We start from the raw sequence: 13,137 nt of genomic DNA on the forward strand, positions 1-13,137 counted from the left end.
TGCCCCCTCCCCTAAAAAGCACCCATATTTTGCATTCAATAATTATTTTTTAATTATGAATAGTAAAATGCTTTTAGTACAGTTTGGGAGAACTGAGTGAAGATACATGTCCATCGTGAATAGCTGGTATTCAATGCTCTATTTAATTTAATCTGTTAAAGGCTACTACGGTTCACTGAGCCCAATAATAATTCTAGAAAACAAGCACTGTTCTATTACACAATTATAAAGCCGATTTTTGGGCAGTGTTTGTTTTTATTGTAATAGAGATGGAATAATGGTGCAATCCAATAATTATAGAAGAGGGAGTGGTCCATTATAGTAGAAGGAGTTAGAAGTACTACATTACATGAAAGAATTACTTACATCACCTTATTCTACTCGCAATCCAGATTCCCCAGGGAAAAAAAAAAGTTGTACTGTGGGACATTCATTGTTGTTCTTCAGTGGCGGCGGGAGTTTCATAACCGGCATTAGATAAAAGATTCCAGCTGATGAAGCTTTAGTACAATAAACTGCATAAGAAGAACACCCTGAAACCGTACGGAAATATGAAAATATTACAAATTAAAATTCAACAATATTAACGAGGTTACATTTGGTGTAATAGAAGACATGTAAGACCTTCAGCCAAGTCACCAGTATTTGAGGCTATGAGGCTCCCAGAGCGGGTCTTGGGCCATCAGAAGCCCTGTTGAAGTATACATTAGTATGCGTTGGTTTTGAGCAGATGATGTTTTTTCCACCTATAATGAATTCACGTTGATTATCAAAAAATCTAAATATTCATATTAGACAGCAGGGAAACACTATTTATGCAGAAATAACAAAGAAAATAGCATTATGACAGATGAGACCTACTGCTGTATTTTGTTTGAATGTATTTAAAATGTTATTATGCTGTGTTTTATTTACTTAACAGTAAAATCACAACATTATATGACATTAAAGCTTTAAAACTAAAAATTGCATTTAAAATCAAAGAGATGGGATTGTAGTATAGTACGTTCTATGCTGTTAATTCTAATAGCTGGTTCACCTAAATGGCAGGTTCATTTATTGGTCTAATTCTGAAAAAACATCACCTTCATGGGAGAAGGTATCAACTTTCAAAGAAAGGAACTTGTAGCCGAGCATTGCAGTTGGGCAAATGCAAGATTACCATGGGGTGGAAGACCCATCTCTTATTCCCCCATTGTAAATAAAATTTCTTAAAAGGGAACTCCCACAAAAAAATAAAAAATTAAAAAAATACTAGTATCACATTCAAGTTAGTTTTTACGATTGTAGAGTTTACATATTGTTTCTGCTGCAGATTGGTCATGGGAGAGGGACAGTTTTGGGTTCGGTTACGGAGGAATTTCCTAGGAACACCAAGCCTGAGAAGCAGCAGAGAATATAGATCTATACTGTGGATTTCCATACCTACTAAGACATTATTATTATTATCTTTTATTTATATAGCACCAACAATTTACGCAGCGCTTAATACGATACATCAAGGACAAAGAATGCAAGGGACACACTGAGAACGAGCTCCAGGGCTCAGCAACTCTGTATTTCCTGCAGTCTCTGTTGTGATACCAGCTGAGAAACACTGATACACATAAAAAATGACCTTCACAGTCCAATCAAATGTCGCATTGACATTTAAAGACAGTATTCATCTTGTTTTCAATACTAACAATATAATAGTCACACTGAGGCCATCTAACCTTGAAAGTTCATTCATTTATTTAATTGATAAATGGGGGCTCCTTTAGGATCTATTGTACAATATGACATCATCATGCTCTCCCCACGTACTACTTTGATCGGCTGTTGCATGTAGTCAGGCTGCTGTGAAGACACAACATCTAATAGTAAGCATTACTAATTTCTTGCCCTGATGGGGTGGTAGTCAGTGGTGTATTTACTTTGGGCGCTGCCCTAGGCCCGACCCCGGGCAAAGATCAAAGGCCTCCCCTATAATCGGCCCTTTGTGCGGTGGGACATTGAGGGCTGCATCGCTCAAGAGGGTGACCTCCCCTTTCCAATGTTTTGTAGCAGGGGAACAGCTACCACCATAGACCGGCCACCCTAGACTAAGTTGATATATCGCTGCTGTTAGTCCACCAATATTTGGGGGTCTGCAGATGCCTAACTTTGAGATCAGGATTTGAGTGGACTCCCTAGGAGTATATATATATGGCTGCTGACATTTTGGCCTCCCAACTGGCCCCACTTAGTCTTGTTATAATGAATGGCAAGTCAGTTAACCTGTAACATCTACACACTGTCACCAGTCCTCTTTGGCATAAAGAGCTACAGTATTTTGTCAGAATGGGTAGCATTTTGTGGCGATGTGAGATAGGAGATAAGTAATCATGGACTAGCTTGAGGATGTGTTGGGATCCTAAAATATCCCATAGCCCCCTTAAAGTTTAAAAGGCAAGGGTCCATTTTTTTCCCCCAGGCATCAATGTGGAGATTAGCGGGGGGGTTTCATTGATGTTCTTGTTTCAGCTAAGCAATTCTCTGATAGAGTGTCGTAATTCCAGGGCCATTTCGTTGAAGTAATCGCATAAGCAGCTGCAAGGGGTGTAAAAACCAAAAGTGCGTTTCATTATAAGTGAGACGCTTCGGTATTTTGGGAAGTCCGCTGCTTCAAAAGAGCCCACTGATCCACATACATATAATAAAAAATTGTATATGGAGTTCACGCACACAAGGGGTGTTAAAACATTAGATAGACATTTGCAACATGTAAGCGGAGTACTGAATGAAAAGAAACCTGATAACAGTGGACAGACTTCCTGTCTTTTTTTATCAGTTACACGGGACATACAAAACAAAATGTGCACATTTATTACAAGATTTAATATGGAGCAGAATGCTGTGGACCTGCTCATCACAGATAAATCAATAAGTACAAATGTTTCTTTAAAATAAGATGATAAGGCAGTGACTATCTGCTGAATAGTATGATCAAAACGGATGTGGTCCCACAGTGTCAACAGATGATAAGTTTGTACCAAGGAAACAGATACAGTACATGAGCCTGACATAAACCGTAGAAGCCCCCTTTGTCATAAAGTGAGATACACGAGATGAAGGATGTCAGACTCCAGGCCTGAGAAGTTACAGAATCTTGGATTAAGCAGCTCACTCAAATTAAATGACTGGTGTGTAAGCAAACATATACACAACCCCTAATACATTTGTGCCCTTCTGTCGTTGTCATACCAAGAGTTGTCACCTCAAGTAATGAAAAAATTAACCGGTGCCAAACGCACGACCGCTCACCAGATGAATTTGGTGCAAAATATAAGACAGCCTCAAGAAACTGTACTTAATAATCAATCAGGTCAACAGATACTTAAACTATAGCTGGGTAACCCAGCTTCCACTTGAGCCACCTTATGAAAAAGGAGCAGTATAAGCTGGACGAGAGCCATCTTGAAGCCCTCCTGTTATTTGCATATTTGCTATGACTATAGTTTTGCTTCCTACTGTTTCCAGCTTGTCTTGTGTATAGCTCGCTTAGGCAAGTTGCACAATGGATGACTCCCACTTTTATCGTAAAAAAAGGAGTACTGTGAACAGTGAACCCATCAGACTCAGGCCTGGGCTCAAATTACCTCATATTTTCCCTTTTGAAGCAATGTTGAGGTTTCAACAATTTTTTTTAAATTATTTTATATAAACAACAGACATGAGATGCATGATGAGGCAGTATTTGTAATCACTTTTAATGTTTAAGCCAATTGGCTAGCATGTATATGATTGAATATTCTGTGTAATTTTAAATTCCCAATATTAAGTGACAACATTGAGACACAAACTAAAACTTATGGCTGCCGGGTGGGTTTCCCACACACCCACTTGAGGTACCAAAAACCGGGACTTGCGGTACCAAAAAGCCCTGGGACTTAAGGGGTTAACAGAATGCATAAATATTGTGTAGTAATTACCTGCAGTGGACCCAGTCATCCAGACCTTTTGATATTTTTTTCCCTATAATAATTGGTATCAAATACATTTATCCCGCATTATCATAAGTCGTTCAAACTGTTTTCCAAATTATGTTGTGTACTATAAATAGCAATAATTGTCTGCCACAGAACACAGATCAATAAATACTTTACGTAGCTTTTGTGTATATATTATAATGACTGTGACGATGATAAAACTAGGACATTTAATATTTACTCACCATACAGTAAACAAATTAATCTTTAATAGTGAAACATTGTTAGGATTTCACCAGTACAATTAAACACCTGTAATAAAATGAGTCACAGTGTGGAATCAGCACTGCTTTGCATATATCAAGAACACAGAAAACAGGACAGGGATATTATTATCTCTACAAGTAATTATTCTTCGGTTACTTTTCTATACAAAGGGTGAACCAAGGGAAAGGTTGGTCCTGCATAGACCCAATATGTATTCATTTTGACATTAGGGTCTTCAGTAAGGTGTTTGAATGGTATATTCAGCCATGGTTGAGTTGGTGGAGCTTGTGCAACCTCAAATCCAGAGGGGAGCCAATAAAATCCACATGTACCTTACCTAATTGATTTAAGCTTTTGAAAAATTGCAGCAACTCAATTGAATTGCTTCCCCTTTGATGCTGGCGGGTCTCCGAAAAACGAATTTAACTTTTGGAGAATAGTGAGGCTTTAAGAAGTTATTCAGCCTCTAGCAAAAAGGTCTTGAGGACCAACCAATAAACCTGCCTCCAATAGAGTGGTCCAGCACATTTTCAGGGCCAAGAGTTTGAGCCAAGTCCCCACTGAAGCTAGCAGGGACTACTTTCAGGGAACGCTTACAGCTGCTTAGAGCCATTATCACTCAAGTTATACTGGGGTATACCTAGCCCCTATCTGATATGTTCTGTGCTTATTTGGCAAAATCCTGAAATAGCCATTTCTCCAAGAAATCTTTATAAATCTCTTAGTTTAAGCTGCATACATTCAATTTTACGGGATTAGTTGTTAGTTGGATTTAGAATATTAGATGTAGATACTTTACTCCAAACTATAGGATTAAATGACGGGCTTTAAAGAGTGGTCTCAGAAGAAGATTCTGAACATGGTCAGCTAGGCAGTAGTGCATGTTTTATAGCCTTCTTGGCACACAAAGGCTGTGACACTGGTGTGAGTCTATAAAATGTGTTTCTGGAGGGGACAGTGTCACAAACGCACTCTACTCCAAGCGTGCGCGTGACTTGGTTCTGGTGGTAAAAGGGTTAAAATTCACTATCTGTCTGCACTAGACCGGAAATAGTGATAAAAATACCAATATCCACCCTTAATACCACCCGCGATTAACTATAATGATATAGCAAATATCAAAATAACGCTGCCACCACCAAGACAATTTAGAAATGGGGTGTCTTGGTACCCCAAATGAATCAGACTATAAAAACCCACACAGTATATTTTTACACAATAATTATGTGATTTAAAATTACCAATAAAACGGTCTCTTCAGGTAACGTGAGTCTTTACCAGACAACGGCAGAACTTAATAAAGGAATATTTATTATGAATAAGAAAATCACAGTGCATACACAAAAAGATGATAAACAGATTATTTACACCAAACAGATAAAAATAAAAAGGAGAAAATTACAGAAAACCTAACTACTCACTGAATGGTCAAGTAACAGTTTTTCTGTCCGTAGGGCTCCGGCAAGGAAAGATGGCGACTTACTCAAAATTAGATCTTGGCCCCTAGTAAGCACACTGACCCATCTTCTCTGGTTAATTTTATACACTTTCCCAGTTCATCTCGAGTTTCCAAGCCGGCCCAGAGGTGGTATAAGCGGAGGGAAGGTGTACCATAAGTGACCTCCCCCTTGTGTGGTGGAAACATATCAGTCCCAATAACTTATATTCATTTTATCGTCCCTCCTGTGCTCGCCACAGCCATAATTCATACATTTATGATTTTCCTGTAAATTGTGAAGTCCATAGATATGTCACACTAGCTACTTATGACTAAACATCATAGACTTCACAATTCCTTCCAAACTGGTTAAGTTGCGCCGTCATGTTTGTACTCTTTTTGTAGGCTGCACTTTCCCCGTTCTAGGTATGCACACAAGGAGGTATGATAATGAATATATGAGTTATTATTGATATGTGTTGGATATGACCTGGATATGAGATGGTTTTCCTGACTGCTAGTGGTCACTTAGCATATCAAAGAATCCAGTATCTATGAGGGGATACAGGCATATGGTCGTCTACATTTGAACCTAGACAAAACGGCAGCTCCACTGCAGGACCTAACACCCCGTAGAAGGCCCCGGTTGGAGTCCGAGCTTCAAAGGACAAATTTATCTCACAAGACCTTTTGGCACCACATGCCTGAACAATCAAATTAACCCCTCTCATACTGAAATTGGCCTTACCATCTCTGCCAGGTAGCAAGTCCATGCATGCACTACACAAGTTGGTGTGACACCTCCCCCAAATAAAATGGTGGCCCAGAGATTAAGCCACAAGCTTATCTCTGCGCCTACCTACTCTTTCCCTGGGTAACAGTTTCCGGCTAAGATAAAGTATTTCTTTGGGAAAACCCACCCTACAGAAGGTACTTTTCAAAGCATCGGCTACGTTGTCTGCTCTGCTACAGGATAAGGCCATGGTCTCAGGGTACCCAGGGGCATAGTCCACCCCCTTAGTAACAGATTGGTTCTCCATGCGGCTTGGTATAGCTACAAGCCCCAACAAATCTACTTGATGGGTAGCTAGGGTGTCTCGCCCTGGCTTCCCAAACCATGTAGGCCTTTCGTAAGGGATAACAGAATGGTCACCAGTTTCACCCTCTCCCTTGTGTCCTGACTTCGTAGTCCCACAGAATACGGGCACAGGTGCACAACAGCCCTCTCTTTGTCCCCTATTCTGCTGCCAGGTTACCACAGCTATGATTGAAACATCTGTCACTCCACCTGTTCCACTCCAAGGATGCATACATACAGGACCCTGGGAACCAGCTAATCCTGACACAGAGGAACATTCACTCACCCTCTGCCCTTCTTCACAGGGTGGCCCCCTCACATTTTCACACAGCACCTCAAACATCCCTGGTTCTGGCACAGAGTCACTCTGCCCTCCCTCCCAGTGATGCAAAACCTTCAAATTCTCAAACGGCACCTCAAACATTCTGGGATCTGGCACAGACGGACATTCACTTGTTCTCTGCCCTTCTTCACAGTCGGGTGGTCCTCTCACACTTTCACAAAACACCTCAGACATTCCTGGTTCTGGCACAGATTCAATCTGCCCTCCCTCCCAGTGATGCGAAACCTCCACATTCTTACACGGCACCTCAGACATCCCTGGTTCTGGCACAGATTTGCTCTGCCCTCCCTCCCAGTGATGCAAAACCTCCACATTCTCACACGGCACCTCAGACATCCCTGGTTCTGGCACAGATTCGCTCTGCCCTCCCTCCCAGTGATGCGAAACCTCCACATTCTCACATGGCACCTCAGACATCCCTGGTTCTGGCACAGATTCGCTCTGCCCTCCCTCCCAGTGATGCAAAACCTCCACATTCTCACACGGCACCTCAGACACCCCTGGTTCTGGCACAGATTCGCTCTGCCCTCCCTCCCAGTGATGCAAAACCTCCACCTTCTCACACGGTACCTCAGACACCCCTGGTTCTGGCACAGATTCGCTCTGCCCTCCCTCCCAGTGATGCAAAACCTCCACCTTCTCACATGGCACCTCAGACATCCCTGGTTCTGGCACAGATTCAATCTGCCCTCCCTCCCAGTGATGCGAAACCTTCACATTCTCCCATGGCACCTCAGACATTCTGGGTTCTCGCACAGGCAGACACGCACAACCTTTCTGCCCACTCTCCCCATGAGGCTGCCCTGGTACATTTTTATACACTGCCCTTTCTATGGTAGGGCCCCTAGAAGACCTGGATAAATCAAAAGCGTCATCCTCCGGCATATATTTTGACAACAGCCTACCCAAATCAGTACCCAGTAACACATTAGTAGGAATGTTATCTGATACCCCCACATCTCTTACACCTTTCCCTGCTCCCCAATCCAAAAATACTCGTGCCATTGGCACTGCATGACGTACTCCCCCAATTCCCCGCACTGTTAAGTTCTTGCCAAGAATAAAGTCCTCAGAGCTCACTAGCTCTGGACGCACAAGAGTCACTTCTGCCCCCGTGTCTCTGAGCCCCACAGTTACCTTGTTTCCCACAGTCACAGGTTGCATATTCACATTGGGGGTGTTCTCACCGCTGGAGACGAACAACACCGAAGATGGTGATTCTGAGGGGTGACCCACTCCTGTGGATGGCGTAGGATTTCTTTTCTCCGGGCAAGTAGTGCTAATGTGCCCCACTTTATTACAAATAAAACACCTGCGGCTATCCCCATACGTAGAAATGGCACTAGCTCCCCCTCTCCCTGAGGTAGAAACTGACGCAGAAGATGGTACAGTAGACTGGGTGGTGGGAAGCCGTGGTGTAGTGGTCTTCCAGCTGGATGCACCCGTAGTAAAACCTCTGCTCCGGTCCGATTGTGCTCGGTTGGCGGTGTGGAAATCAGCCAGCTCACCCGCTTCCAATGCTGTTTTGGGCTTCCGGTCAAGCAGCCATTCTTGTACATTGGCTGGGCACAGCTGCAAAAATTGTTCCTTGATGATCAGATCTTCCAAGCTTTCTAAGGTTGTAATCTCCAGCCCTCTAGTCCACTGCCGGAATGCCGTCGTCAGGTGTCCCACAACTGCAGTGTAGCTCTCTGTGGAACGCTTTTGCAAAGTCCGGAATTTCTTTCGGTACACCTCAGGGGTAAGGTTGTACCGTCTCTGCAGTGCAGCCTTAATTGCCTCATAGTCCTGGTCAGATTCGGCTGGTAGCTCTGCAAATGCTTCCAGTGCAGGACCTCTGAGACCAGGGGTGAGGTACTTTGCCCACTGGTCCTTTGGCAATTGGTACTGCCTGCAAACCTTTTCAAAACTGCGCAGAAAAACATCCAGATCTCCATCTTTGTCCAAAGTGGGAAAATTCTCTGCACGTGGTTTGGGTGCAGAAGAGTCTCTTGAAACCACACTGATAGGTGAGGCACTTAACCTCTCCAACTCTGCCAGTTTTAGTTCATGCTCTCTTGCCGCCTGGCGCTCTGCAGTCTCTCTCTCAGCCTGGCGCTCTGCAGCTTCCCTCTCTCTCTCAGCCAGGCGCTCTGCAGTCTCTCTCTCAGCCTGGCGCTCTGCAGCTTCCCTCTCGGCCTGGCGCTCTGCTTGATATTTAAGGATAAGCTGCAGTCTGAGGTTTGCATCTGCTGAGTCCACGTATTTGAAAACAGTTTGTAGGTAAGAGTCCAAGGGATCTCCAGATCTTGGCACGTCACCGACATCAGCTACAGGTATCTCCCGTATGACCATGCCTCCCTCAGAAGTGTTTGCAGCATCACTTTGCGCTGCTTGTTGCATATCATAGTCCACAAGCGCTTGAATAAGTTCATCCTTTGATTTTCCCCGGATGGGAATACATTGTTCACGGCAACGTTGCTCCAGAGCACTCTTGGACTGTGTTTGGTATTCCATTTATCACACCGGCCCAAATGAATGATAGCAAAAGAAAAGAAAACAAAAAGGGGGGGGGACTGTTGAGGTGTAAATATACTAAGTATGCACTGAGTTCAGCCTTTGGAAATTGAGAGACAATTTCTTTTTAGTGTCTGGATTAGCAAATCCAGCAACACTGAAATCTGGTACCGAAAAAGATGGAAAAAATCTTTAACTATCCCACCGCTATGCCACCAATTTGTCACAAACGCACTCTACTCCAAGCGTGCGCGTGACTTGGTTCTGGTGGTAAAAGGGTTAAAATTCACTATCTGTCTGCACTAGACCGGAAATAGTGATAAAAATACCAATATCCACCCTTAATACCACCCGCGATTAACTATAATGATATAGCAAATATCAAAATAACGCTGCCACCACCAAGACAATTTAGAAATGGGGTGTCTTGGTACCCCAAATGAATCAGACTATAAAAACCCACACAGTATATTTTTACACAATAATTATGTGATTTAAAATTACCAATAAAACGGTCTCTTCAGGTAACGTGAGTCTTTACCAGACAACGGCAGAACTTAATAAAGGAATATTTATTATGAATAAGAAAATCACAGTGCATACACAAAAAGATGATAAACAGATTATTTACACCAAACAGATAAAAATAAAAAGGAGAAAATTACAGAAAACCTAACTACTCACTGAATGGTCAAGTAACAGTTTTTCTGTCCGTAGGGCTCCGGCAAGGAAAGATGGCGACTTACTCAAAATTAGATCTTGGCCCCTAGTAAGCACACTGACCCATCTTCTCTGGTTAATTTTATACACTTTCCCAGTTCATCTCGAGTTTCCAAGCCGGCCCAGAGGTGGTATAAGCGGAGGGAAGGTGTACCATAAGTGACCTCCCCCTTGTGTGGTGGAAACATATCAGTCCCAATAACTTATATTCATTTTATCGTCCCTCCTGTGCTCGCCACAGCCATAATTCATACATTTATGATTTTCCTGTAAATTGTGAAGTCCATAGATATGTCACACTAGCTACTTATGACTAAACATCATAGACTTCACAATTCCTTCCAAACTGGTTAAGTTGCGCCGTCATGTTTGTACTCTTTTTGTAGGCTGCACTTTCCCCGTTCTAGGTATGCACACAAGGAGGTATGATAATGAATATATGAGTTATTATTGATATGTGTTGGATATGACCTGGATATGAGATGGTTTTCCTGACTGCTAGTGGTCACTTAGCATATCAAAGAATCCAGTATCTATGAGGGGATACAGGCATATGGTCGTCTACATTTGAACCTAGACAAAACGGCAGCTCCACTGCAGGACCTAACACCCCGTAGAAGGCCCCGGTTGGAGTCCGAGCTTCAAAGGACAAATTTATCTCACAAGACCTTTTGGCACCACATGCCTGAACAATCAAATTAACCCCTCTCATACTGAAATTGGCCTTACCATCTCTGCCAGGTAGCAAGTCCATGCATGCACTACACAAGTTGGTGTGACAGACAGGAGTAACTATTTGACATGAAACAAAAATAGCAAATGTAAATGTGACACTAAGCAGGGAATTTAACAACCAGGGACAAAGAAAAAACACCCTGAAAGTAACTTATCTGAACAAGCATTGCCCCGGGCATACGGTGAGGTCTATTATTGTGTAAATTACAGCAAGGGTAGCTCATAATATGGTTTCACACATTTAACACGTATTAGGCCTGAGGATAACTGTCATGGGGTGGGTACAATATAATTGAATTTTCTCTGTCCATATGTGTCCTCAGAGATTGCCATCTTGTTTGAGTTTTAGAATATCACAAGTTAACATGTAATCAGCCAGCTGATATTGACCCCTACTAAGCAGAATGTTTATTTAATATTCTGGAATCCTCTTGTGTTTGACTCTCTGAAGGCTTGGCGCTGGATACGAATCCTCTAACATATTTCTCTGCAATAAAATGATCTAGAGTAAAACAAACGAGTCCTTGTCTCCAGTAATCATAAAGATAATATGGGGATCTTAAGATGGTTCCTCTGATCTGATGAACTAATATACAGCTCCCTCCCTGCTGTGTTAAATTAAGACAAAACAAAGTGGATCATACCACACTGTGATCAAACAGGAAGCCCTATTTACTTTGTATAATACCTTTAGTGTTACCTTTAGGGTGCTGAGTCAGGCTCCAGTTGTTTTCAGTGGTAAATCTGCATTAAAATGGGGAGTGTTCTACATTTATATAACCTTACTGGCTTTTATAAACAGTCTTTAATAGAGTTACATAGTGTTCTATTTTTGAGTGTTACAAAATATGCTGTTACGTCTTTATTTGCTTTTATTCAGAGGTATTTTCGAATCGTTTCCATTTTTTAGAAGGCATTATACTAATAAAGAACTAATTTGGAAGGACTAAACAAGAGAAAAGTAAAGAAACAAACAGCAAGACATCCAACTACAATAGTGTGTTTCATCTATACACATAAGATCAATCAATCAATCTATCTATCTATCTATCTATCTATCTATCTATCTATCTATCTATCTGTCTGTCTGTCTATCTATCTATCTATCTATCTATCTATCTATCTATCTATCTATCTATCTATCTATCTATCTATCTAATGAATGTGGTTGGCCCATCCAGCCTGCCCAATTTTCCTGATGTAAAGACACAGGCCCTAATCAGTCCTTGGTCTTAGATTGGAGATTTATGTCTATCCCATGAATATTGGAAAATCTTCACTGTATATGGCAGGATGCTTCCATTAGAAACAAGTGGCTCCTCTAGGGCTCTGGGAGGCTGACTTCTAGAACATACACACTGGGCTATGAAACAAGCTTCAGATTTATGCTTGTAAGTCTACATAGTAAGCCACAGATAATAGAAAACAATAGTATTCTACAATGGATCCAGTCCTTCCTTAAAGGTCACTAGTCATTGTCAAGGGTAGCCATGCTTATTTTTTAGTTCAGATAATGATGCCTTTCTAGTACCTACTCCAACCTTAAAGTATATATGCCCTACCCTTCCTATCTCACTGCTCCCTATCCTATCCAGAAGGCTAGTACTCTCAAAGCCACATATAGAGATGCTAGAATGGTGAACTCACCTCAATGAATGAAATCATTGGGGAAACATGAACTTATCTTGCAATAGTGACCCATCTTAACACATGTTGACACTGAGGCTGGTTTAGAAGCTGGTTTTTAAGTACCTCTATTAGTTGATGTCTTTAAAACACTTAGAAGCTCAAACCTGGAAAACTTTAATGTGATTTAAGATGGAAAACCATTGGTACTGGAGTTTAGATTAGTCCTCCTAATATAAAGTTAAGTAATGCTTGCATATTGCTACATCCAGAAGTTTTTCCTTTGAGGGAAGGTTCCAAAGCAACTTTTAATTATATTTATAATTTGGTTCTAAAAATAGGAAGAGTGACTTAGGGAAACCAAAATATGAATAAATATAGCAATAGCTTAGCATTTAATTATGTAAGTCTCAATAAAAGTGCTGGATTCCATTCTCTCAGATAACCTCTTATATGCTGGCATAGATTCCTGCATCAAAACGTT

General features: G+C 41.7%; 1 protein-coding gene across 1 annotated transcript; it reads right to left on the bottom strand.

Moving 5' to 3' along the window:
• Positions 1 to 2,501: 2,501 nt before the first annotated feature.
• On the bottom strand, positions 2,502 to 9,572 carry LOC128503843 (uncharacterized). The gene is made up of 3 exons (XM_053474038.1): positions 9,262 to 9,572; positions 7,930 to 9,186; positions 2,502 to 2,571 (listed from the first exon to the last, which is right to left on the bottom strand). Exons 1-3 carry the CDS (start codon positions 9,570 to 9,572, stop codon positions 2,502 to 2,504), a joined length of 1,638 nt encoding a protein of 545 aa, XP_053330013.1.
• Between the last annotated feature and the right edge of the window lie 3,565 nt (positions 9,573 to 13,137).

This window comes from Spea bombifrons, chromosome 8 (assembly GCF_027358695.1).
Source record: "Spea bombifrons isolate aSpeBom1 chromosome 8, aSpeBom1.2.pri, whole genome shotgun sequence".
Lineage (NCBI taxonomy): Eukaryota > Metazoa > Chordata > Amphibia > Anura > Pelobatidae > Spea > Spea bombifrons.

Coding starts and splice junctions, on each gene's coding strand:
- LOC128503843 (XM_053474038.1), bottom strand. CDS start 9,572: ATGGAATACCAAACACAGTCCAAGAGTGCTCTGGAGCAACGTTGCCGT. Junction 9,187..9,261: donor ATCCTTAAATATCAAGCAGA/GCGCCAGGCCGA, acceptor TGAGAGAGAGAG/GGAAGCTGCAGAGCGCCAGG. Junction 2,572..7,929: donor GACGCTTTTGATTTATCCAG/GTCTTCTAGGGG, acceptor CACCCCTTGCAG/CTGCTTATGCGATTACTTCA.